This window comes from Apostichopus japonicus, chromosome 9 (genome assembly GCF_037975245.1).
Source record: "Apostichopus japonicus isolate 1M-3 chromosome 9, ASM3797524v1, whole genome shotgun sequence".
Classification (NCBI taxonomy): Eukaryota; Metazoa; Echinodermata; class Holothuroidea; order Aspidochirotida; family Stichopodidae; genus Apostichopus; species Apostichopus japonicus.
The window spans coordinates 32,698,069-32,726,061 of NC_092569.1; the positions used below are offsets into that span (position 1 = coordinate 32,698,069).

The following is a 27,993-nucleotide window of genomic DNA, read 5'->3' on the forward strand; positions in this document are numbered from 1 at the left end:
CTTGTTTCCTTCGCGTGCATCGCTAGAAGGATTTTATATTTAACGATTGATATCTTCTTTTCATCACCACGAATACTTCTTAACCAAAAGACTATGAGGTAGAACATTGGGGGACAAAATAACTATCGAAAATCAAATAGTATGTTACAACTAGAAAATGAAATTTAAAAAAAAACCTTCCTAATTTGAAAATGCACAAAAACTTAACCCAAAACGAATGGCTCTGTGATGTCACATTTCAGACATGTTTAAATCTCCACCATAAAGCCATTAAAACGTCACATTTCCCCAAAATAGTTATATCAAATTTACTTAAGCTTTTTAAGGGGCGTTTATAATGATGGTGATTAGGAAGGGACATTGATGTTTACCGCTTATTAATGTCGTTTAAAATCTTCGTCTTTGAATCAAAGCTATCAATTAAGTGAACAAAAGTTGGCACAGTCAGATGATTTTGACATGAAAAAAATACATACTGAAACAACTACTAATCGATATCTACAAGATTCATATTGACAAACTGAGCTCAGTGACAGCTAAACAATAGATCATGCGCAGTGACCTTCATTTTATCGAAGTGTCTTGTCAGTTTTAATGCTATTGAAATAACATCAAAGTGAATAGGGAAATAAAAATGAAATTTTTTTCCTGTTATTACTGAAGGTGTAGTATGATTGCGGGGGAAGGAATGGAGGGCCCGGAGGATTCGTTCAAGGACAAAAAAATAAACTTTGCCAACCTAATTCTGTGACAGACAGAACATGTTGAAAAGCTCTGGTAATCATCATTAAATTCGTCGTGAAGTTTCGCTCTCCTGTTTGCCACATGTGAAACAAAACTACATTAAACTGTTTGTCAGATTGAAAACAAACATCACAAGTAAAACTTTTTTGGGGCTATCCTAAATGCGCACCTGTATCAAATCGTAATTTTCTGACACACACCTGAAGGTTATACATTTCCACGTCTACTAACTAAACAGGTTGCCTTCCTTTCATACTTTGACGGGACCAATTACATTGCCTTCTTTAAGTTTCTCACATTAGCGACGTTTGCAACTTGCAAGATGACTGGGACTGACACGAAACTATAATCACATATATTTTACTTTGACATATATTTAAATATATGTGAGAAACGAAATACATAATAGTAGAAAGCTCTAATTGCATTTGCTTACATTTGAAATGTATCAGTAAATAAATGGCATATTGCATAAATTTAAAAACCGGGTATGACACGAGTTATTACTTCATATATAAATAAAGAAGAGATTACATGTATTAAACTTGGGCTACAAACAATTCAAAGATCTAGGATGTACTTCTGCTGAGAAAACGAATTCAATTACGATTAAAACTGATTGAGAATGAAGATGTATTGATTATTGAACACGATGAATGCATTTTAGAAAGAAAAGAACGTGATGTGCTATCATCTGAACAAAAACAACATTTAAATTGGTAAACTTCTAGACGATTAAGGTGACGTATGAATTCAAATTCCGCGTTCCTTAGATATCCTGGGAGAAGTCTTCTCTGCACAATAATTCATTAATAAGTGTATAGCATGACACACGATAAGACGACCTTTGTATAAACTTAATCCGAAGCAGCTTTTAACCGATAACTGTAAGGAACGTACTGATTAAATGTATTCGCTACGGATCAGAGCATGCGCAGTGACATTATTGTGACAATTTGATACCGAATTGCTTCCATTGGCATCCGTAGTAGAATAATTTCAATCGTTATTGAATCACGTTGGCTAGATGTTGTATTTCATTGTCGTTTCATCCCTCGTCAACTGCTAAACCACGTTATATAAACTCAAGAATTATTTCAATATTATGGAAAAACTTGGAGGACGCAAATGTTGGCAGAGTGTCTTGGCAGTTTTGATGTTATGGAGTTTTCTTGAATTAAACACGGTAAGTTACTTTTCAATAATTTTTTCTTCGATTCTCACATACAACTTTTGCTCTCATAGTTTGAATTTCATATGTGGTTTGAAAATCACAATATTTTAAAGTTTTGATAACTGTGAAGTCGATTTCAGTGGTTTTATAGTAGACCATCTCTTTCCTTACTTTTCTAACCGAAAACTATCGTTAAGTTTCTATATGCATCAGGACTGCCTGCCTGTCATTCTAAAAAGTTTCTTTTTTCAATCTCTGAAAAGAGAATATCCTATACAATATACGTATAGTGTACAAAATATATTAAAATATAAAATCGATGTTTTTTTCTAACTTCAGTCAACCATTGTTCCAGAAGGGAATGACACGCTCTCATTTTCAAAGTGCTTGAGTAAATTTGAAATCGTTTTAACTTAACTTAACTTAACTTAACTTACAAGGCAAAACAAATAAAAAAAAATGGAGGGGGGGGGTTGGAGGAAAAAGGGGAAAAAATTATGAAAAAGAATTATATCTAATGTGCTATTCATTTTTGAGGTTTGAAAAACGTGTTCAACGGTGCGAACCAAAATTCTAGTCTTTAGATATTATTTCTCTACCCCTCCTTTTTCAATACTGTAATTAATATTGCTAAATGACATGGACATGCTTACCAATTTATAACATATTTGTCGGTCTACTGCGTAAAATTTTGAGTCAATAATTATTTTCTTTTTTAGGAAAGATACGCAAATAAGTACACTTCATAAAAATGTCAGGATGTTTCTCTTATCTGTATCAAATAACCAATCCTGTATCTAACTTCTCAAAGACTATACTTCCATTAAATGTATCCTCTGTTTATTATGCTTGGTATAAGACATCTTAATCTTAACGCTCTCTGTACCAAGAGGCACAGAAGGGTGAGACGTCTTCACTCCACTTCTTCCTACTACAAGACATAGCTAAACTATAATCAGAAAAGTTCATCAGTATAAAGTTTCTTCATCGCGAAAATGCAAATTTCCTTCTTTGATCTTTCTTATGTTTCCCGTATTTAATTTACTTGTCACATGACTTGTCTTTACTCGTACAGATTTCAATGACAATTTCAAATGCAAATGCCCATGTTTAACGTAGCTGTCATGGTAATACCATATAAGATTCAATATTCTGTTTTAGCTATTAGACACGCACAGTTAAATTATATATTATATTCTCTTCCCTTACTTTATTTACATTGCACTGAATAATTATACAATTTTCACGAAAGCAAACATTTTACTCAGTTCCTGTTTTGTGGATAGAATTTCCAACATAAATACCAGCGAGCCAAGCTTTTTTTTTACTTCTCGTGTGATTTTTTTCCCAATGCAGTTATGAATACTAACGTTAACACGTAAATATGTATATTCAGTGCTGTTATCAGGGCGTTGTTGTGCTAGAACTGTTATCCAAAAACGTTCCAATTTGTAGGTTCTCGTATCTCGAACATCATTTATATAATTCATAATTAACGATCTACATGAACACAAGTATAGCGTTAGCGGAAGATAGAATGATTGTGAAGATTGAAGTTAAAGATCTAAATGTCCACACATCATTATAGCGTCCTAACATAGATAGACAGGCCTGCGTTCAAGGCATTGGAATCTCAAGGGGTTGGAATTTTTTCACTATTCTATATATGCCGACACTGTAACGTAATCCGCCATAAATGCTACACTTATCAAGTAGTCTTAGATTTAAATAAAAGTTTAACCCTTGTATATATCAAAGCCGTAGTGTACTTATATGTTGTTTGTGTAAGTTACTAAACAATATATTTTTGATATTTTCGTCAATAGTTTTCTCATGATACTTGATGTTGCTACAAAATAACTAAACTAGAACTTGGTACAAAATGTGATCCGACAAAGTGACAAAGTAACTCACTCTATCCTTATTGTTACCCTTAATTTAAGACAGTCGGCAAACTTTGAACTTAGTATCTCCTGCTTCGTTATAAGCCCTGTTGAATTCCAAAGAGTGTGGCTGTTTAATTCAAAAGCTTTATGAACCTATCAAATGATCGATTATACTATCGGATGTGAAAAAGAAAATTGCGTAATCAACAGCAATCACAACAATTCTGAAATGGAACATTTTAATTCATTCGAAATGTACTAGTAGTAACAATAATCCTCAGTTAACAGATCCTCAAGTATCATGATATGAAAGGGAACTAATTCTTAAATTAATAAGTTTTACATAAGTGTATACAGACGTATTGATTTATTTTTGAATCAACAACAATTATCATGATCTCAATTACAATTATCGTTCTACAATATATCATACTCAGCAGACTCCTGAAATTCTGCTCATTTCGTTCAACTTCAAGTTTGATTTCATATGTGGTTTTTTATTATAATTACGTCATAATGGAAAATGTTCTTTGTTGTTGTAATTTAATTTATCGACATCAACGGGAATAATTATTTTAAGTTCCTCAGTATCTTTAATTTGGGATCACACAATATTATCTTTAGGAACTAATTTGTTGTGCAATACCGTTGCCTTCACCTAGAGAAATTGGAAAATTGTTTCCAATACATTCCAATACTTTGTGATCAAGTTCACATAGATTGCTCAAAATGTTCGCTTTTAACTTATTTTATCGCAATAATTCCACAATTCGGTTGGATAAATAAGAACCCAGTGTACAGTAAATACGTGACCAACTCAGGTACTAGATTGTTCTAATAAATATTTTATGAAGTTACAAAACTTAACAATTTGTTAAACTAAATGAAATAACGTGACGGTAGACCATGGTAAGAGTCATAAACAAATAAAACACATTCAATGAATTAGAGACATTTACAACATCTTCTTCGTTTGATCAAGTTTAGCAATCGCTTTAATAATTGATACAACGACCTCTTCAGGATATGAGCAAATTCTTACATTTACTTAATCACCAAATGTACTGATTCTTTATTTTCTTTCTCTCTCCATATTCTCTCTCATGTTCCGCAATCTGCAATATAGATTCTTGAACAACCCGTATAAGTAGTATTAGATGATAAACAGTATAGACATAACCAATAGTTCAATTTAAACTTTTAATTGATAGATATTCTAAAATATGGACAATTTCCATTCGTGGAATGTTACGAATATCTGAGTTATTCAATCAGAGAATATATGTCTGATCTCAGGTTTTAATTCGTTTTATCTTCTTCAAAACTGCCAGCTCTTCCCATCTTTTTGATAAAATATGTTGTATCGCTGATAAAAGTAATCAGAGTTTCAAATAATAACCTAAATATTTCATTGACGTTTCGCATCTTAAAAAGGTTAGTTCGTCTTTAAAATAGGCCTATCCACAGTATTGCGAATTGAATTTTTTGTTAAATCATATTACCTGAGACACTAAGACTAGCCAAAAACCGCTAGAGGAAAGCGGAAAAACTATGTAAATACGCAGTTTGTCTACAAAGAAACATTTTAAGAGTTTTGTTGATGTTTTTTTAAAGAGCGTTTTTGTCTCTCTTTGTGCTTCTTTGTCCAAACAAAACGCTGTATTTATCAATTTGTAGAAAATATAAAAGCCAAACTAGGTCATGGTTAATTTCCCTTTAGTAATCGTAACTGAATGCTACAAGCATTGTGTGATTTCAACGATTCTTAGCTGCCAAAAGCAGCAAAACGAGATTAGAAAATACAATTAAAGTATTATTGGGGAAAAAAAACAAGAGCTCTTCAGTGTGCGAAAGCTGAAGTAAGAAAAATATTACGTACTGGATTGTATTGTAAGTAACACGGTATAGTACGTAGAAGACTTGAAACTGAGGTTCATATTCTTGTCATGATATTGTTTTATTAGATTAATTGACATTCTGCCTAATCATATGTTCAGTGACATAGTTGCAATAGATACTTCTCGTTCCCCATTTTCGTAACTTCTTCAGTACATTGTGAAGCAGCAAAACAAGGTTGAAAAATAAAAATAGATTATGAAGAGAAATACAGGACAAATTCTCAAAATCTCCAGTGTACGGAATGTAGATTAAAGTAAAATAATACGTACTACGGTGATACTTCGTTCTTCCTATTTTTGTAACATTTTCAGTTCTATTCTTTAACAGGTCATCGCCAGCGTCGTGAGCCAATCATCCGGTTAGTGTATTTAAATTAATATGGTTCGACAGATAAAATTGACGTTTCATTGGTGGATTGATTGGTTTTATTACAATAATAACAACTTTCCAACCATGTCGTGAAGGGAATCTTTACTACTGAACGACGTATTCTTTGTTTTGTAGTAATCTAAATCACAATTGCAACAGCAAATTTCCACCTGTGTACAATCTTGCAGCAGTGTTTCAAACCTATGCTTGCCTTCTCTTACCAGGTGTACGTCAGCGGTTATTTCTACCCTCTTAGTTATTCACAAACCCATGCAGTCAATTATAAAAGCTGAACTGTAAATCTTAAAAATTTTAATTGACAGAGAAATATTACAAACAGATTTGTGTTTGTTGATATGTAATATTGAACTACTCGTCGAGTAACTGTTGTAAGCTACCTTTACCTGAAGCCACTGACTTCCGGTAGATTTAAAATATCCTCATGTACATTTGATTGATGAAAAACATTATGCAGGCCTTCTAAATACCTATCTAACATACTAACGCACGTGCAAGCAGAAATATGTATGCACAAACCTTCATTTCAGTAGACAATTAGACATGTTTACTTCAATTTACACATAGGTTCTTCATACTTCGTTTTTCAACAACCCGAGTACCCGAGGGATTGCAAAGAAGTATTGAATGCCTGCTCTTCTACCCACAATACATCTGGGGTGTACCTAATTAAACCAGATGGCTACTCTGAACCATTTGAAGCCTACTGTGATAATGATCTTGAAAATGGAGGATGGACGGTAAGATTTATATGAGAAGTTATTATCATAGTTAACACTTTCCTGTAGCAACGTTCAAGATCACTTTATAACTTATAGAATCACATTACTGAAGTAAGCCGGGAGAGATGTTCATGCGAATCTGTGAATACTAATAATCAATTGTTCTTCATTTCACATTTCAGAAAAGCAATGGCAATTTCAGTAAAAACTCATTAAATTTGTGAAAGTCAAAAGATAAATGTTACTTCATGTTTTTAATTAAACCAACGTCTATTCTCGTCATTCGGTAAATGTTTAGATGTTTTTGGAAATGTGCTACAACGAAGACTTCAAGATATGGAATCACAAAGGAATCCTTATACAAGACAAGAGTTTATTGTGTTTATATATTTCACCTGTATTTTCATTCATAAATATAACAGGTTTTGCAAAGACGACTAATGGAATCTATTAACTTCAATCGAACATGGAAGGACTTCAGAAACGGCTTCGGGTTCCCACGAAGTGAGGTTTGGCTTGGAAATGAGAAAGTTGCTTTTCTAACGAACCAAAAACAGTATCAACTACGACTGGAGTTTCAGAATGCTGCGGGACAGTCTTACTACGTAACATATGACAACTTTCGTATTTCTGATGAATGGGGGCAATATTCACTGTCAAGTTTAGGTTCATACCGAGGAACACCAAGTAAGTCAAAATAAAATAAACGACAATGTGACCGATTCTCTCATTTCAAGGCTTCTTAAAGCATGTTCTCTTTTAATAGCGTTGAATTTGATCATACGGTCAATATATATGGCTTTGATTTGTTCCTTTTTGCTCGTTTCCCACCAGACTACATTTGTATGTTTAAGTCATCTTGGCATAGATAGAAGGTAGTATCTACAATTACCCTATTCTGTATATCTATTTCACTACGTGAGCAAAGTAATATGAAGAGAGCATAAACTAACTGAATAATATTTATAGGCAAATTTTGTCGTTATTTTGCTGACGCAGACATGATGGTTTGGAAAGGAGAAAACATGAGGTGATAGTAATTATGCCGAGGAAAGAAATAATATACTTTCTAAAGTGACGTCATCAAAACCAAACAGAGATTTATACTATGAAAAGGTCTTTACTGTAGTATCAGAAGATTTATTGCCTGACTTGCTATAATTATTTTCGCTTTTGCTCGTTTAATCCTTTGATTTTAAGAGCTCCGTTGGAAATAATCGTTTCTTATTCGATTTAAGTATTGTTGTTTTTCTTTTACATGATAGAATACCTACTTTTATACATCGCATACCCATTAAAATCGATTCCTTCATACAGATTCAAACATTGAATGGTGTCCAACTAACGAAATATTCACCAACGAAACATGTGAGAGGAGGTGTGAGGACCCTGAGACCTGCGTCTTTTCAACCTCTCTTGCAAAACCAGAGAGATGTGCTTGTGTCGGTGATTATATGATTCTAGAAGGAAATTGCATTCCTCAGAACAAATGCTTATGTTTTGCTGCTGACAAGGGAGGTGTCTTAAGGGTAAGTACTGTGACTACGGTCAATATTGTTCACATTCTTTCTCTAACATGTCTCTAACATATTCTTATTTTTCTAACATTTTTTTTTTCATTCATGTCTTTTTATTTCAATAGGTCAAGACCCTTATACTTTATCAATTACAATTTTAGAAATGATTGACTATTTTCTCATAAGAATTGATACTGATACTCTAGTACCTTTTCTTTGTTTGTTAAAGACATTTTACTATCTTTATTTTAAAACCAGAACGGCGAGTCTTTCATCAATTCAGACTGTACAAGAAGATCAAACTGTAGTAATAACCAACTTACTTTAGAAGAGAATTACCAGTGTAGTGATGACGCAACCTGTGATGAGAGGAACGGTGTCCATAGATGTTACTGCAATGATGGTTACGAAGGGGACGGGGTAGAGTGCACACGTGAGGTGATCCCAAAAGATTGCAACGATCTTCCTACTGAGGGTACCAGGGATGGAGTTTACACCATTTACCCTGATAATTGGCCTAACGGTATTCAGGTTTACTGTGAGATGGAAAGTAACGGAGGAGGATGGACGGTGAGTTGATCAAAGCAGGAGCGCATCCTGAATTTGTTACATCTTTTCTTTGTGGAAGTGAAACGACTGACAATCTCTCTTGGTGGTTCGCCTTCTGTTGAGATTATATTGACTTTCCAGATAGAAATTAAGAGAATAAAAGAAACGTTGGCCACTTTCTTAAAGTTGGAGATATGAATAATAAGATAAGATAATATTTCAGAGAGTACAAAACCTCTTCTAGAAACGACATTACATACGGCTCTTTAGGCATCGTAGCATAAAAATTAAGGTGACAAAGATATTTAAATTTTAACGATTTTACATATTAGTTATCTCACTGATTTACTTCTCCTTATTTGTTTCCTATTACTGAAGGTGGGGCAAGAAGTGATGGAGAAGGTGATCAGGAGGCGATTGTGTTTTTGTGATTCAGATTCGTTGTTAGAATAACGTCAAGATGTTTCAAAGTGATTATTTCATACTTTTTGTCTTAGGTTTTTCAACGACGATCCAGCGCAGCAGTTCCTTTTTATCGTGGTTGGTCTGAGTATAAAAATGGTTTCGGTAATCTTAGTCAAGACCACTGGCTTGGAAATAAATACATTCACGATATAACAAACCAGAAGACATACGAGCTACGTATTGATTTAAGAGATTCAGGATCTACACCATACTACGCCCTCTATTCTTCCTTCAGTATCAGTGACAACTCGGACAAGTATCGTCTGTCTATTGGATCATACAGCGGAGATGCTGGTTTGTATATGCCATCTTTTCGCATCCTCACAACAACTTCCATTAAAATATACTTTAAGCTACACATTTTTTACGAACTGAAAGTTAGGTAGTTAAACGTTGAACTAGATTTAATTCTTAACGCTCCGTCGTCCAGGCTCTGTCAGTAGTAATTGCCAAGTAGCCAACAATTGGTGTCGGTGCTGTTGATATAAATATTTTCTTTTTTGTAAGCTAGTAGATATCTAGCTGAACCAAGTTTAGGGTATCAATAAGATATGATAATGTTCTCTTCCCTTAGTTTCTCTTACTTGCTCCAGCTTGAAGGTCCTTACCAAGAATGTTTGTGCTCTTTGTATTTGATAAACACGTTTGGCTTACAAATGCAGGAAGTCCATCTTATAATCCCAGTTAAGCTTAATTGTAAGGACATATTAAATAGAAAGTGCACAGCCACGATCAAAAGAACACACTTCCTTCGAATAAATTCTTTTTAATAACGAGCATTTAATGTGGGAATTTCCCAGAGAGGGTGTGGATAATTTGGGCGGGAAGTCAGCACTACAAATACATTTTGTCTATTGGAAAAGTGCCTAGATATCTTGGCGGACAGTCTTATAATTTTTGAAGATAAGGTTAAAAGTACTTTATTCCAAGGAAAATGTATGTTTATTTGGTACAACAAGGTACGAAACTTTGCAGTGACATCCAACAATCAATGTTTAACTTCTAACTTTAAAGTGTGCCTCTGTTTGAATTAGCATACATCTGAGGCACTGAGAGGCTGAATAGAAACGACAATTTAGCATATATTTAATAATCTATATAGTTGCGTGTAGGTTTATACAGCAAGTACACTCCTTTCAGAGCTAGTGTATGTCTGAGTGCAACAAATGACACAAGAAGAGGATTATAAGAAACGGGGAGGATTAATCGTGTCTCTTTCGTTTAATGTAACACACAAACTAGTAGAAAAAATATCTGACGTCACACTTTCATAATATATATTATATATCATATTCTCATCTATTTAATCACACAATATTTTAACTCATTAACTCAACAAAACTACGACCACACGACATATAATGAAAACACATAATTGATTTATTTACAAATTACTAAACTTATGCAACTTACTGTCTATAAATAATCGTTTAATGTGTTTGAGAAAAAAGATTGCAATTGCTAAACATTGATATTTTCAGGTCATACTTACACTGTCTTAATAATACAATTGTATATTTATGATAAGCAATTGGACAAAAACAAGACATTTCATTTCAAAGCTAAACCTGCCCTATACTCTGATTGTTACATACTTGACTCGAGTAGACCGAGACAGCTTCAGATACAATTATGCAAAAATGGCCTCGGATGATGAAAAATACTTTAGATTCACTTGCTTTTTGGACACATAATACAATCTTTAAGATTTTTAGAAGTAAATGTAATAAATTGACGTTTGCATTTAATGTTCATTTCATTATCATTATGAACAATTTTTAGATAACATTAAATATGTTGAAAACGATTATTGATTACCATACAATACAGGAACAATGATAGAAATGAACTAAATTATAATTTCTACTTCCTTCTCAGCTTGTATTAAGTTGAATTATGTGATTGGTGGCTCCAGTTAACCGTGGCAAAACGGATATTGTGTATCTTACTTTCTTTCTTTGTAGGTAATAATGCTATGGCCGATAGCAACAATAAACAATTTAGTACAAAAGACCAGGACAACGACGGCTGGAGCAGCTATGACTGTGCTGAACGGCATCGAGGAGCCTGGTGGTTTACACAGGACTATCGCTGTAGAGATCATTATTCCTCTTCTTATTGTAGAACTTACTGCCCCACTTATGATTATTATTGCGATGGTTTCCCTGTCGGTGGTGACGACTGTGCCGATTGTGCAGATGTTCACCTGAACGCAGAATACGACGGGTCTACTAGAGGAACGAACATGTTCTGGCAAAGTCTTCCTGGATACGATTGTAACCTTCAGTTCACAGAAATGAAAATACGACCTGTGTAGATGTGCAGAATCGAGTGATATCACTAAACAAACGACTATTTATTGGCAAATCACAACCCAACATGAAGATAATTTATTGAAATGAAAAAAAAATTCGTGCAGCTCAACTTGCAAAGTTTCTAATAAAAAGTTGGGTAAATATAAAATACTACGACCGCAAGTATTTTATTTGTTTAGTACATGCGATGTAGTGTACAATTAATAGTAACATTCAGTTTGCATTTGAATGTTAACTCAAATTCATAACTCTGAAATCGAAAGTCAAATTTCTAGATTATCACTTCAAACAGAATATTTCGAATTTCATGCAAATTTGTTATATGATGTTAAAAATAAAAGAAATATTAACGAGCTAGACGAGTGCAAAGTTGTCTATCGTGTTCTTTTCTTTTTCTCTTCTTTTTCTCTTCTTTTCCAACTGGGAGTTCAAGGTCAAGAACACGAGACAATCAATGTTTATAAAAACTGTTAACAATTACTTCCTCCAGCCGTTCTCTTCCAAGATATAGCCAATCTCTTACTATGTATTGACATCCACAATGTCATACAGAGAATATACTTTTATTCTCCTCAATTCTTTCTTACTTTCCTGAAGCATGCAATATACCTTCTGTAAAAATAAGTAAACTGAAATATTCATACCTTTAATATGTTTTTGCTCGTATAGACTGGAATTTAGTTATGTCGTATTTGCGCTCATGTCATGTCCATGTTACTAAATTGTAGATGTGCACCTTTGTATTCATTTCCTCTCCTCAATATATAATATAATTTTGAACGAGCTATACTTTAATATTGATGCCTGTACGGCCAATACATGAAAGAAATCATAAAAATGACATCCCTTTTCTAAACATTCAAAGGGCCAACTTCTTCAATTGGAAATGGGTAGTCGGTTCTAAACTTTGTCCTAATTCAAGTCAGTATGTGGCATCCGTATGTTTGTTTAATATCTCTGTATGCCATCCTTTCTAAGTATGCCAAAGAAGGAGCTTGCTAAGTCGTGGTTACGTAACATAAAGAAACCAAAACACTTTGCAGCAACACATTATTAAGGTAGGAGGCGAGTAAGCTGCATAACCTAATACTTCGGCAGGATTACATTCCTGAAATACAAAGGAGGGCTTTATAACATATTTTATACAGATAAAGGAAGATATTGTTCTGGACAAAATTACATAACACTCACCATCAGTTGTAGCCGTTGACATATAGCAAATAAATGCATATAATCACTGGTGAACATATTAAATGTTATTTAATGTATCCTTCCTGATAACGCGTGGAGTAGATCTTTTTCTGTGGGTATCGTACCACAATTACAGTATTGAACATTTGCTCGAAGGTTAAACGTCGAAAATAAAATAGTTATTGCTTTGGCATATTTCAGCAATCATCACTCTTCTTTTTTTGTGCCTTAAAGATAAAGAGTTTAAATCAAGGCACAGGTGGTGTGAACATTAGGAGGATCAAAGTTGATTTCAAAAATTACAAATTGTTTGGTTGAAAGTGGATAGTAACCCAAGCGAGAAGTAGGAAGGACTAGGGTTCAGTGGGCTCGATTTACTTCTCTTCTAGCTCAAAATCTAAACGGTCATGATATGGAAATTTGTAGGTGTATTTATAGATCAACCAATCAGCTATAATACTGTGGGTAAGGAATGCAAGTCGAAAGATATCTAAGCTTCTTGGGCTTGGAATGTGACGAGTTTATTGTATAAGTCAATGGAACGACTACTTATACAACATGTAACATCATTAAATTCGGTTCAGTGATGTAGGAAGTTATCAAAGAGTGAGGGGGCAAAGAATGAATAGAAACAAACTAGTTTCGTGTAATCACATGACCAATTTAATCACCGGGCACTTCCGCTAATGCAGTGCCAAAAAAAACAAAAAACAAACAGACCGTTCTTGGTGTGAGCAATCAGATGTTACTTTTGTAGTGCACATGCGAGCTACAATATTGGGAATACTAGCCCAATCCATCACCTACATGGCGGGATGGTGAAGGTCAGCTGAACATGCACTCTTCATTACAACCTCAAATTCACAGATTGGAGAAAATCCAGGCTCAGATTTGCAAATTTTGCAAAGCACCTTATGTTTGTAAAATGTCGCTAACTAGGCGAGGATACATCAATTTGACCAATCAGTGTCCAGGAGATCTGTGTTTTCTCTGTCACTTCCGAAACAGGTGTACTTCGTGGTTGTGGTTGTGGTGCTTTTAGTCTTTATTATATTACAGGCTCGTGCTACCTAGAGTACTGTTTATAAACAATTCACAATATAGCCTAGCTTTAGTCTGCGTTAAAGACCAAACGCCGAACTGTTTTTTCCGTGAACGAAATAAATTCAAAGGGGTTGCAGTAACAAAGAACCGTCCATTGAATATGACATACTGACTAACTTTGACGTTCACCACGCACTACAATGACATATGTTTGTATAAAACTACAGTTGTTCTAGTTATAAAAGAAGTTGTAGCAGATCATATGACTACTAGAGTAATGTCACAATCGATTCACACATAGATTACAGTAACTACTGTAAATCTTAACACTTTGTAACACTGTGACAGTAAATATTGGATTGTGCTGACAAATCTGATAGGTAGCATGTGCTATTAGGTTTACAGTAAGAGCTGAGGATATGTGTAATCCCAACAAATCCCAACAACTGTATTTGTGATGGGGTGGTGTTTCAGAGGAAGAGATGCATGCCTCCCTCTAATTGTGCTATATCAACTGTGAATTAAGTAATATAGAAACTGCTCTCTTGTCAAGCACTCTCCGACTCAAGATGCAGCAAACATCTCTCTGTCACTCATACCCATAACTGGTATCATATCGAAGTATCATAATTCCTCAAAATTTTCTTTTTTCCTACAAGGTACATAGACCTCGAAGCCTCAGTCAATTTTGGTTTCGTACTTAACGAGACACATTTCTCAGGCCACTATTCCTAAAAAAAAACTAAGGATATACTAACCCTCATCTTTAATGCACATTGCGTCCATTTAAAATCAAAACTAGAGAACAATATTAATATATTCCAAAATATATGAGGTCATCATTATTCATTTTATATAAAACTATTGCCTATAAATACAAAATTCAAATAAGGATAAAGCGTGTCTGATATGGTTTTCTTGAGATTTCACATTTCATCTCATCCGACCTAAACTGACCTTTGACCTACTTGAAACGTTAACAGTATTGAACTCAGTGTGATGTATGCAAATATCCAGCGTGACATATGGGTAAACCATCGTCATTTAGTTACGTATATACAAATTTGACGCCACTCAAAGTTACATGTTCAAGACATCATGGCTAGAAAAGTTAAGATCATCGTCGAAACTATGACTTAACAAATATGATATGAAACACTAATATGTAGTTTTAGCGGTGGGTTGTAGATGAAATCGTTCAACACATCAACAAGATATAAGGATATTTAACCGACGTCTGTTCCTGTTATAACGTAAGATGTAGTATGAATGCGTGAAGAGGTAGTGGGTCTGGAGGACTTATTCAAGGTCCAAATAAAAAAACTGTGCTAACCTAATTCAATAACTGAACATTTCGAACAGCTCTTAGTCATCTTCATTAAATCAGTCTTAAAGTTACGCTCTCCTGTTTGCCCAATTAAAAAAAAACATTGAACTATTTGTCAGAGTGAAAACAACATCGCAAGTAACATTTAATTGTTTTTTTTTTGCTATCCTTTAATCTGCACCTCTGCCAAATCGTAATTTTTTGACACATACCTGGAGGTTACACATTTCCTAATCTACTATCTAAATACGTAACTGAACAATTATGACGCCAGATGAAATTCGACATTTTGCCTTCTTGTTTCAGACTTATAATAGACCAATAAGATTTGGTTCTTCCCGTTTCTCACAATATCCACGTTTGCAACTGATGGACTGACGTGGAACTGTAAGCAACATCTATGTTTCTTCGACATATACTGGACGATATGTGAGAAACGAAACACATTACAGTAGAAAGCTATTATTCCAATTTGCTAATGAAATGTATCTGAAATATAGTGCATATTGAATAAATTTAAAAGCCGATTCCAAAATGAATACTCACTGTATGCCACGAAGAGATACGGAATATATTTATTAAATAGAGGATACAACCGTCAATAACTTCACAAAAGGTGTGTTGAAAAGTAAATAATTGAAAGATCTATGATTTCCTTCTACTGAGAAAACGAAATTCATATACAATCAAAAGGTATTGATGATTACGATGTATTGATTATTGCACACGATGAAATAGTTTAGAAGGAAAAGAGCGTGGTGTTCTAATCTACTGAAAAGCATTAAAATGAGTAAACTTCTAAACGAATTGAAATGACCGATGAGTTCCAACTTCCGCGATCCCTAGTTATCCTGGGAGAAGTTTTCTCTGCACAAAAGTTCATTAATACGTGTATAGCATGACATAAGATTAGACGACCTTTGTATAAACTTAATCCGAAACAGCTTTCAACCGATAACTGTAAGGAACGTACTGATTAAATGTATTCGCTACGGATCAGAGCATGCGTAGTGACATTATTGTGACAATTTGATACCGAATTTCTTCCATTGGCATCCGTAGTAGAATAATTTCAATCGTTATTGAATCACGTTGTCTAGATGTTTTATATTTCATTGTCGTTTCATTCCTCGTCAACAGCTAAACCTCGTTATCTAAACTCAAGATTTTTTTCAATATCATGGAAAAACTTGGAGGACGAAAATGTTGGCATAGTGTCTTGGCAGTTTTGATGTTATGGAGTTTTCTTGAATTAAACACGGTAAGTTACTTTTCAAGAATTTTTATTCTTCGATTCTCACATACAACTTTTGCTCTCATAGTTTGAATTTCATATGTTGTTTGAAAATCACAATATTTTAAAGTTTTGATAACTGTGAAGTCGACTTCAAAGGTTATATACTAGACCATCTCTTTCCTTACTTTTGTTACTGAAGAAAATCATTAAGTTTCTATATGCATCAGGACTGCCTGCATTCTCTTATGTTGAACTTCATTATTTTGAGAAGATGAAGAAACTATAATCAGTTTAAAAGTGGAATTATAAATTTCATTCTAAAAAGTCTCTTGTTTCAAAGTTTGGAGAGAGAATATCTTAACAATATACGGATAATGTACAAAATATATTATAAAATAATATCGATGTTTTTCTTTCTAACTTCAATCAACCATTGTTCCAGAAGCAAAACCACGCTCTCATTTTCAAAGTGCTTCAATAATTTTGAAATCGTTTTAACCTAACTTAACTTACAAGGCAAAACAAATGGGAGGGGGGTGGGGTGGGGTTGGAGGGAAAGATTGAATGAAAAAGAATTATATGTATTGTGCTATTAATTTTTGAGGTTTGAAAAACGTGGTCAACTGTGAGAACCAAAATTCTAGTTTTTAGATATGATTTCTCTACCCCTCCTTTTTCAAAACTGTAATTAATATTGCTAAATAATAGCTTTATACTACTTCTCGAATAAATATGGCGTATGATGCCTAAATAGCAAAATAACTCTGACATGGACATGCTTATCAATTTATATCATATTTTTCGGTCTACTGCGTACAATTTTGAGTCAAGTATTTCTCATATTTAGGAAAGATACACAAATAAGTTCACTTCATAAAAATTTCAGGACGTTTCTCTTATCTGTATCAAATAACCAATCCTGTATCTTACTTCTCAAAGAATATACTTCCATTACATGTATCCTCTGTTTATTATGCTTGGTACAAGACATCTTAATCTTAACGCTATCTGTACCAGGAGGCACGCAAGGATGAGACGTCTTCACTCCACTTCTTCCTACTACAAGACATAGCTAAACTATAATCAGAAAAGTTCATCGGTATAAAGTTTCTTCATCGCGAAAATGCAAATCCCCTTCTTCGATCTTTCTTATGTTTTCCCGTCTTTAATTTAATAGTCACATAACTTGTCTTTACTCATGCAGATTTCGATGACGATTTCAAATGCAGATGCCCATGTTTAACGTAGCTGTTATGTTAATACCATATAAGATTCAATATTCTGTTTTAGCTATTAGACACACACAGTTAAATTATATATGATATTATCTTCCCTTACTTTATTTACATTGGACTGAATAATTATACACTTTTCACGAAGCAAAAACATTTGACTCAGTTCCTGTTTTGTGGATAGAATTTCCAACATAAATACCAGCGAGCCAAGTTTTTTTTTACTTTCGTGTGATTTGTTTCCAATGCAGTTATGAATACTAACGATAACACATAAATATGTATATTCAGTGCTGTTATCAGGGCGTTGATCTGCTAGAACTGTTATCCAAAAACACTCCAATTTGTAGGTTCTCGTATCTCGAACATCATTTATATAATTCATAATTAACGAACTACATGAACACAAGTATATCGTTAGCGGAAGATAGAATGATTGTGAAGATTGAAGTTAAAGATCTAAATATCCACACATCATTATAGCGTCCTAACATAGAGAGACAGGCCTGCGTTCAAGGCATTGGAATCTCTCAAGGGGTTGGAATTTTTTTTCACTATTCTATATATGCCGACACTGTAACGTAATCCGCCATAAATGCTACACTTATCAAGTAGTCTTAGATTTAAATAAAAGTTTAACCCTTGTATATATCAAAGCCGTAGTGTACTTATATGTTGTTTGTTTAAGTTACTAAACAATATATTTTTGATATTTTCGTCAATAGTTTGCTCATGATACTTGATATTGCTACAAAATAACTAAACTAGAACTTGGTACAAAATGTGATCCGACAAAGTGACAAAGTAACTCACTCTATCCTTATTGTTACCCTTAATTTAAGACAGTCGGCAAACTTTGAACTTAGTATCTCCTGTTTCGTTATTAGCCCTGTTGAATTCCAAAGAGTGTGGCTTTTAATTCAAGCTATATGAACCTATCAAATGATCGATTATACTATCGGATGTGAAAAAGAAGATTGCGTGATCAACAGCAGCAACAACAATTCTGAAATAGAAGATCTTAATTCATTCGAAATATACTAATAGTAACAATAAAGACAGAAATATTTTGCAAAGATAAATGAGTATATTCCATTTATGCAGATCCTCAAGTATCATGATATGAAAGGGACCTAATTCTTAAATTAATAAGTTTTACACAAGTGTGTAAAGACGTATTGATTTACTTTTGAATCAACAACAATTATCACAATTTCAGTTACAATTATCGTTCTACAATATATCATACTCAGCAGACTCTGAAATTCTGCTTATTTCGTTCAACTTCAAATTTGATTTCATATGTGGATTTTCATAATAATTACGACATTATGGAAAATGATCTTTTTTGTTGTAATTTAATTTATTGACGGGAATAATTAATTTAATTTCCTCAGCATCTTTAATTTTGGATCACACAATATAATCTTTAAGAACTAATTTGTTGTGCAATACCGTTGCCTTCACCTAGAGAAATTGGAACATTGTTTCCAATACATTTCAATACTTTGTGATCAAGTTCACATAGATTGCTCAAAATGTTCTCTTTTAACTTATTTTATCACAATAATTCCACAATTAGGTTGGAAAAATAAGAACCCAGTGTACAGTAAAATATGTGACCAACTCAGGTACTATATTGTTCTGATAAATATTTTATGAAGTTACAAAACTAAACAATTTGTTAAACTAAATGAGATAACGTGACTGTAGTCCTTGGTAAAAGTCATAAACAGATAAATACATTCAATGAATTAGAGACATTTACAGCATCTGCATCTTTTGGTCAAGTTTAGCAATCGGTTTAATAATTGATACAAAGACCTCTTCAGGATATGAGCAAATACTAACATTTACTTAATCACCAAATGTACTGATTCTTTATTTTTTTTCTCTCTCCATATTTCATGTTCCGCAATGTGCAATATAGATTCTTGAACAACCCATATAAGTAGTATTAGATGATCAATTTTATAGGCATTAACAATAGTTCAATTTAAACTTTCAATTGATAGATATTCTAAAATAGGGACAATTTCTATCTGTGGTATGTTACGAAGATCTGAGTCATTCAATCAGAGAATATATGTCTGATCTCGGGCTTTAATTCATTTTATCTTCTTCAAAACTGCCAGCTCTTCCCATCTTTTTGATAAAATATGTTGTATCGCTAATAAAAGTAATCAGCGTTTCAAATACTTTAAATTATCAATTGACGTCTCGCATCTTAAAAAATAGTCTTATCCACAGTTTAAACACACAAACAAACAGTTGCCCATATTACGAATTGCATTTTTTGTTAATTCATATTACCTGAGATCCTAAGAATAGCCAAAACCCGCTGCAGGAAAGCGGAAAAGCTATGTAAATAGGCAGTCAGTCTACAAAGAAACATTTTAACAGATTTAGGTTATGTTTATTAAAGAGCGTTTTTGTCTCTCTTTGTGCTTCTCTGTCCAAACAAAACGCTGTGTTTATCGATTTGTAGAAAATATAAAAGCCAAGCTTTATGTACGCCTTTGTAGGTCAAAGATAATTTCCTATTAGAACTCGTAATTGAATGCTACAAGCATTGTGTGATTTCAACCATACTTAGCTGCCAAAAGCAGCAAAACAATATTAGAAAATACAAAAAAAAAATAAAAGTATTATTAGGGGGGAAAAGAGCTCTTCAGTGTAAGTAATACAGTACAGTACGAAGAAGACTTGAAACTTAGGTTAATATTCTTGTTATGATACTGATTTATTAGCTCAATTGACATTCTGCTAATCGTATTCAGTGACATAGTTGCAATAGATACCTCTCGTTCCTCATTTTCGTAACTTTTTCAGTAAATTCTGAAGCAGCAAAACTAGGTTAGAAAATAAAAATAGATTATGAAGAGAAATACAGAACAAATTATCAAAACCTCCAATGTACGGTATGTAGAGTAAAGTCAAATATTATGTACTACGGTGATAATTCGTGCTTCCCATTTTTGTAACATTTTCAGTTCTATTCTTTAACAGGTCATCGCCAGCGTCGTGAGCCAATCATCAGGTTAGTCTATTTAAATTAATTTGGTTCGACAGATAAAATAGACGTATCATTGATGGATTGATTGGTTTTGTTTCAGTAATAACAAATTGCTAAGCATGTCGTGGTGGGAATCTTTACTCTTGAACGATATATTCTTTGTCTTAGAGTACGCTAAATCACAATTGCAAAAGCAACTTTTCCCCTGTGTAGAATCTTGCAGCAGTGTTTCAAATCTATGTTTGCCTTTTCTTATTAGGTGTACGTCAGCGGTTATTTCTACCCACTTAGTTATTCACAAACCCATGGAGTCAATTATAGAAGCTGAACTGTAAATATTAATTTTAATTGACAGAGATATATTACAAACAGATTTGCGTGTTGTTGATATGTAATATTAAACTAGTCGTCGAGTAACTGTTGTAAGCTACCGTTACCTGAAGTCGTTGACTTCCGATAGATTTAAAATATCCTCATTACATTTGATTGATGAAAATATTATGCAGGTCTTCTAAATACCTATCTAACATACTAACGCTGCACGAACAGGCAGAAATATGTATGCACAAACCTTCATTTCAGTGGACAATTATACAGGTTTACTTCAATTTACCATAGGTTCTTCATACTTTGTTTTTCAACAACCCGAGTACCCGAGGGATTGCAAAGAAGTATTGAATGCCTGCTCTTCTACCCACAATACATCTGGGGTGTTCCTTATCAAACCAGATGGCTACCCTGAACCATTTGAAGTCTACTGTGATAATGATCTTGAAAATGGAGGATGGACGGTAAGAGTTATATTGAGAAGTTATTATCATAGTAAAAGCTCTCATGTAGCAACGTTCAAGATCACTTTATAACTAATAGAATCACATTACTGAAGAAAGCCGGGAGAGATGTTCATGCGAATCTGTGAATACTTATAATCAATTGCGCTCCATTTCACATTTCAGAAAATCTATGGCAAGTAAAGAAAAAAATCTTTAAATTTGTGAAAGTCAGAAATTTAATGTTACTTCATGTTTTTAATTAAACCAACGACAATTCTCGTCATTCGGTAAATGTTTTTTACGTATTTGGAAGTGTGCTACAACGAAGACTTCAAGACAAGGAATAACAAAGGAATCTTTATACAAGACAAGAGTTTATTGTGTTAATATATTTCACCTGTATTTTCATTTATAAATATAACAGGTTTTGCAAAGACGACTAATGGAATCTATCAACTTCAATCGAACATGGAAAGACTTCAGAAACGGCTTTGGGTTTCCACGAAATGAGGTTTGGCTTGGAAATGAGAAAGTAGCTTTTCTAACGAACCAAAAACAGTATCAACTACGACTGGAGTTTCAGAACGCTGCGGGACAGTCTTACTACGTAACATATGACAACTTTCGTATTTCAGATGAATGGGGGCAATATGCACTGTCAAGTTTAGGTTCATACCGAGGAACACCAAGTAAGTCAAAATAAAATAAACGACAATGTGACCCGACTCTTTCAATTCAAGGTTACTTAAAGCACATGCTCTCTTTTAATAGCGTTGAATTTGATCATACGGTCAATATATATGGCTTTGATTTGTCTCGTTTCTCACCAGACTACATTTGTATGTTTAAGTCATCTTCGCATAGATAGAAGGTTGTATCTACAATAACCCTATTCCCTATATCTGTTTTATAAACGTGAGCAAAGTAATATGACCAAAGCATAAACTAACTGAATAATATTTATAGGCAAAGTTTGTCGTTACTTTGTTGACGTAGACATGATGGTTTGGAAAGTAGAAAACATGAGGCGATATTAATTATGCCGAGGAAAGAAATAATATATTTTCTATAGTGACTTCATCAAAACTAAACAGAGATTTATACTATAAAGAGGTCGTAACTATAGTTTCAGAAGATTTATTGCCTGACTTGCTATAATTATGTTCGCTTTTGCTTGTTTAATCTTTTGATTTTATGAGCTCCGTTGATGGAAATAATCGTTTCTTATTCGATTCAAATGTTGCAGTGTTTTCTTTCACATGATAGAAGCACAACTTTTTATATCGCATATTCATTAAAAACGATTCCTTCATACAGCTTCAAACATTGAATGGTGTCCGACTAACGAAATATTCACCAACGAAACATGTGAGAGGAGGTGTGAGGACCCTGAGACCTGCGTCTCTTCAACCTCTCTTGTAAAACCAGAGAGATGTGCTTGTGTCGGTGAATATATGATTCATGAAGGAAATTGCATTCCTCAGAACCAATGCGGATGTTTTGCTGCTGACAAGGGAGGTGTCTTAAGGGTCAGTACTTTGACTACGGTCAATATTGTTCACATCTTCTTCTTTCTCTAACATGTCTCTAACATATTCTTATTTTTCTAACATTTTCTTCTTTTTCTTTCATTCATGTCTTTTTATTTTAATAGGTCAAGACCCTTAATACTTTATCAATTACTCATTTAGAAATGCTTGACTATTTTCTCCTAAGAATTAATAATGATACTCTAGTACCCTGTCCTTAGTTTGTTAAACTAAATTTTCTATTGTTATTTGAAAACCAGAACGGCGAGTCTTTCATCAATCCAGACTGTACAAGAAGATCAAACTGTAGTAATAACCAAGTAACTTTAGTAGAGAATTATCAGTGTGGCGATGACATTTTAACTGACATCTCGACTGACAGTCAAAACTGTCAGTCGAGGGATGAATTACATTTAATCAGGAAGCATAAGACCACTCCTACGGATGTGTATACCTTATAAGCCTTACATAAACAGTCTGGGATACTTTGTACCACAGTCTTGAGGTTAGAAAAATTTGTAGGCCTAATGAGTAGTCGCAATAAGCCTGTTAATGCAACAATTGACGACTTTCTTTTTATACAGCGGATCCACAGGCCCCTACATCGCAGTTGGCTTCGAAAACCACCTAAAACCTTCATAAAGGTTCATGCCCATACCTAGATTAGTCGATGAGATCACCGTTGAAATCCTGCACTTCCCACTGTGACAACCACAAATTCATAATTCATTTATTAGTTGTTGTTTTTCCTTTCGCTGAATATCTTAAATTAGGAGGGCCACGTTTACATTGATTTAAGATGTACACGAAAATCAACTTGTAAGAACAGCCGGCTTGTAGATGAGAGTTACCAGTGTAGTAGTCACGCAACCTGTGCTGAGAGGAACGGTGTCCGTAAATGTTACTGCAATCCAAACTACCAAGGGGACGGAGTGACGTGCCGCCATAACTGCTTTGTTGCTGACATAGGAAGTGTATTAGGGGTCAGTACGGTTCTTTCAGGTCATTTTTATAATGCTTTGTTCTTAATCATTGTCCATATAATTAGAAGGTAACCTTTACTACTCATAATTGTCGATAATCACATTACATTTACAGATAACCGAGTAGCGTGCGCATCGTGTTTGGCAGGGGCCATTGACCCATTTGTGTTTGTCGCCAGTCCAGTCAAAACTGTCAATCGAGGGATGTATTACGTTTAGTCGGATATCACGTGACCACTCCTACGGGTGTGCATTCACTTATATGCCTGACACAAAAATTCAATGGATACTTTTTTTTCACAGTCTTGCGGTTAGAACTATTTGTAGGCCTAAAGTATAGTCGCGATAAGCCGTACAATGCAATATTTGCACCTACGTTATTTTATGGCGGATCCCTTTGCTTCCTACTTCGCAGTTGGCTTCAAATATTTCATAAAACTTGCATAAAGGTTCATACCCATACCTAGATCATTCGATGTGAATTTTGCATTGGCCACCCACCGTTGAAATCCTGCACTTCCCACTGTGACAACCGAAAATTCATAATTCATTTATTTATTTATTTATTCTGCGATGAATATCTTAAATTAGGAGGGCCAATTTTACGCTAATTCAAGATGTACACGAAAATCAACTTGTATGAACAACCGGCTTGTAGATGAGAGTTACCAGTGTAGTAGTCACGCAACCTGTGATACGAAGAACAGTATCCGTAAATGTTACTGCAATGATGGCTACCAAGGGGACGGAGTGACGTGCACCCACAACTGCTTCGTTGCTGCCAAAAGAAGTGTATTAAAGGTCAGTACTGTTCTTTCAGGGCCTTTTCACCGCTTCATTCTAAATTCATTGCGCATCGTGGTTGGACAGGGACCACGAACCCCACTTCCGTCGCCAGTCCAGTCAAAACTGTCAGTCGAGGGATGAATTACATTTAGTCAGGAAGCATAAGACCACTCCTACGGACGTGTATACCTTATAAGCCTTACATAAACAGTCTGGGATACTTTGTACCACAGTCTTGCGGTTAGAAAAATTTGTAGGCCTAATGTGTAGTCGCAATAAGCCTGTTAATGCAACAATTGACGACTTTCTTTTTATACAGCGGATCCATAGGTCCCTACTTCGGAGTTGGCTCAAAAACCTCCTAAAACCTTCATAAAGGTTCATGCCCATACCTAGATTAGTCGATGGTGGGTAGCATTGGCTACCCCCGTTGAAATCATGCACTTCCCACTGTGACAACCGCAAATGCCTAATTCATTTATTTATCTATTTTTCGCTGAATATCTTAAATTAGGAGGGCCAGTTTTACGCTAATTCAAGATGTACACGAAAATCAACTTGTAGGAACAACCGTCTGATAGATGAGAGTTACCAGTGTAGTGATCATGCAACCTGTGATACGAGGAAAAATGACCGTAAATGTTACTGCAATGATGGTTACCAAGGGGACGGAGTAGAGTGTACACGTGAGGTGGTTCCAAAAGATTGCTACGATCTACACGCTGAGGGTACTAACAGTGACGGAGTTTACACCATTTACCCTGATGGTTGGCCAAGCGGTATTCAGGTTTACTGTGAGATGGAAAGTAACGGAGGAGGATGGACGGTGAGTTGATCAAATCAGGAGAGAATCTTGAATTTTATCATCTTTCCTTTGTGGAAGTGAAACGACTGAGGTGACAATTTATCTCGGGGTTCGTCTTCTATTAGATTGATTGTCCAGATATTAATTAAGAGAAGAAGATAGAGGTTGGACAGTTCCTCCCAGTGGGAGATAATGAAAATATATCAGAGTGTACGAAACTACCCCTAGCAACAACATTATACGACGCTTAAAGCATCGTAGCATAAATAGCCAAGTGACAAATAATGTTAAAGTTTGACGATTTTTCTAATTCATAGTTATCTCACAGATTTTCTTCTCTTAATTTGTCTCCTATTATTGAAGGTGTGGGCAAGGAGCAATGGAAAAGGTGATCAGGAGACCGTTGTGTATTCCTGATTCAGATTCGTTGTTAGACTAACGTCAAACTTCCACAGAGTGATTTTATCATTCTTTCTCTTTTAGGTTTTTCAACGACGATCCAGCGTATCAGTTAATTTTTATCGTGGTTGGTCTGAGTATGAAAATGGTTTCGGTAATCCTGGTCAAGATCACTGGCTTGGAAATAAATATATTCACGACATAACAAACCAGAAGAGATACGAGCTACGTATTGATTTAAGAAATTCAGGATCAACACCATACTACGCCCTCTATTCTTCCTTCAGTATCAGTGACAACTCGGACAAGTATCGTCTGTCTATTGGATCATACAGTGGAGATGCTGGTTTGTATTACGCTTTATTTCTCTATATTTCAGCACTCCAATACTTGTATTAGTGATAAATCTTCTAACAAAGTATGTGGATACATATCGTGTCTATGTGATTGATTGGAACCAAACGGTATTAACGTAGCTTTGATAATTGAGACAAATAACTTTTCTCAGCTTACCTTTATCGTTCTTTGTGATTCACAAACCTTTACCATGCAATCTAGGGACGTCAACTAACGTATGAAACTGTGCAGGAATATGTCAACGTGGTGAACGGATGCCAGTGATACGTTGGGTTGTACTGTTTGACTTAAAACAGAAGGCGTCACCCAGTCGTTGTTGGGTATGGAAGGCCACACAAGCATTTATCAAAAAAACTTCCGATATGCGTCTGATGTTATTCTACACAAAAGTCAGGTAGTTATATCCCTTTGAGGGCAGGCTATCTGTCTGCTCATCAGAGGGATTATAATATGTACGGAACGAAATGTCTTGCCTCTTTTATGAAACGTTTTCAAGTACGGAACACTTTAAATTATTGCTCTTGACTCCTTCAATATTCCCAAATGGTATTAGAGATGTTTAAACATTCGTCACAGGTAGAAACGCTATCTGGATTGTTCATTTCTTCAAATGTAACATTGAATACCGGTGATTCAAGCAATTTTTAGAACATATAGCATAAATGCTAATTCGGAATATAGTTTTACCTCAGAGGATTTAGAAATAAATCTGGAATAAGTGAAATAATCAAGCAAGTTGCTATTTTCATATCATAGCCCAAGAGCAAAAAAAAAAAAAAATGTCACCAGCATTGCTAACAGCATTGCTAAAAGCACGCCCCTCTTCAACATCCAACTCATTAAGTATGTGTTCCTGCATCACCTAAGTCAACCCTATAGAGAATGTTACACACAGTCCACAAATAAATTTTAATGATTGTGTAAACTAACAAAAATAAAAGAACATGAACGGTATATATTAGATTTGGGGCATTTGTACAAGAATGCTTTAAATTGAATCAATAATGATGATGTTGATGTTTGATTTGTTCTTTGTAGGTAATGATGCGATGTCTTTTAGCAACAATAAACAGTTCAGTACAAAAGACCGGGACAACGATGGATGGAGCAGCTATGACTGTGCGGAGGGACACGGAGGAGCCTGGTGGTTTGCTGAGCAATATCGTTGTAGAGATCTGTATGACTCTTTCAAATGTCGAACTGATTACTGTCCCACTCATGTTGATTAATGCGATTTTTTCGCCGTCGCCAGTGACGACTGTGTTGTTTGTGCAGATGCCCACCTCAATGCAGCATACGGCGGCTCTACTCGGGGAGCGAAAATATTCTGGGAAGCTATTAGTGGAGACGACTGTGGCATTCGATTCACGGAGATGAAAATACGTCCGGTTTAGATCTGGAAAAACCAGTATAATCACAAAGAAACGAATCTACGAAACGTTAAACCAATTACAAATACCAAACTATTTGGCATGAAAGAGACTCACTATGCAGTTATTGTTATTAATTCTAGATCATTGATGAAATTTTCCTGTTCATTTTTTTTACAATTCTTATTTTAGTAGTTAAATGGATTGAAATAAATATTAACATCGAGATTTAAATTTTGCAGCAACCATAACGAATACAATCGAATGTATGTTGTATTAAATTTAT

General features: G+C 34.6%; 2 protein-coding genes across 2 annotated transcripts; both read left to right on the forward strand.

Moving 5' to 3' along the window:
• The first annotated feature begins 1,782 nt into the window (after window positions 1-1,782).
• LOC139973174 (uncharacterized) lies at window positions 1,783-12,021 on the forward strand. Its single transcript, XM_071979661.1, has 8 exons — window positions 1,783-1,930; window positions 6,031-6,061; window positions 6,658-6,830; window positions 7,235-7,499; window positions 8,130-8,341; window positions 8,588-8,899; window positions 9,376-9,637; window positions 11,308-12,021. Exons 1-8 carry the CDS (start codon window positions 1,850-1,852, stop codon window positions 11,658-11,660), a joined length of 1,689 nt encoding a protein of 562 aa, XP_071835762.1. The 5' UTR covers window positions 1,783-1,849; the 3' UTR covers window positions 11,661-12,021.
• Window positions 12,022-16,339: 4,318 nt separating this feature from the next.
• On the forward strand, window positions 16,340-27,988 carry LOC139973172 (uncharacterized). Its single transcript, XM_071979659.1, has 9 exons — window positions 16,340-16,481; window positions 20,699-20,729; window positions 21,324-21,496; window positions 21,903-22,167; window positions 22,796-23,007; window positions 24,582-24,791; window positions 25,291-25,602; window positions 26,065-26,326; window positions 27,376-27,988. Exons 1-9 carry the CDS (start codon window positions 16,401-16,403, stop codon window positions 27,564-27,566), a joined length of 1,737 nt encoding a protein of 578 aa, XP_071835760.1. The 5' UTR covers window positions 16,340-16,400; the 3' UTR covers window positions 27,567-27,988.
• The last annotated feature ends 5 nt before the right edge of the window (window positions 27,989-27,993 follow it).

Excerpts from the sequence above, each read along its gene's own strand:
- LOC139973174 (XM_071979661.1), top strand. The coding sequence starts at position 1,850 with ATGGAAAAACTTGGAGGACGCAAATGTTGGCAGAGTGTCTTGGCAGTT. Across the intron at positions 7,500-8,129 it reads TTCATACCGAGGAACACCAA|ATTCAAACATTGAATGGTGT; the intron begins GTAAGTCAAAAT and ends TCCTTCATACAG. Across the intron at positions 9,638-11,307 it reads ATCATACAGCGGAGATGCTG|GTAATAATGCTATGGCCGAT; the intron begins GTTTGTATATGC and ends CTTTCTTTGTAG.
- LOC139973172 (XM_071979659.1), top strand. The coding sequence starts at position 16,401 with ATGGAAAAACTTGGAGGACGAAAATGTTGGCATAGTGTCTTGGCAGTT. Across the intron at positions 24,792-25,290 it reads CCAAAAGAAGTGTATTAAAG|GAGGGCCAGTTTTACGCTAA; the intron begins GTCAGTACTGTT and ends ATCTTAAATTAG. Across the intron at positions 25,603-26,064 it reads GTAACGGAGGAGGATGGACG|GTTTTTCAACGACGATCCAG; the intron begins GTGAGTTGATCA and ends TTTCTCTTTTAG.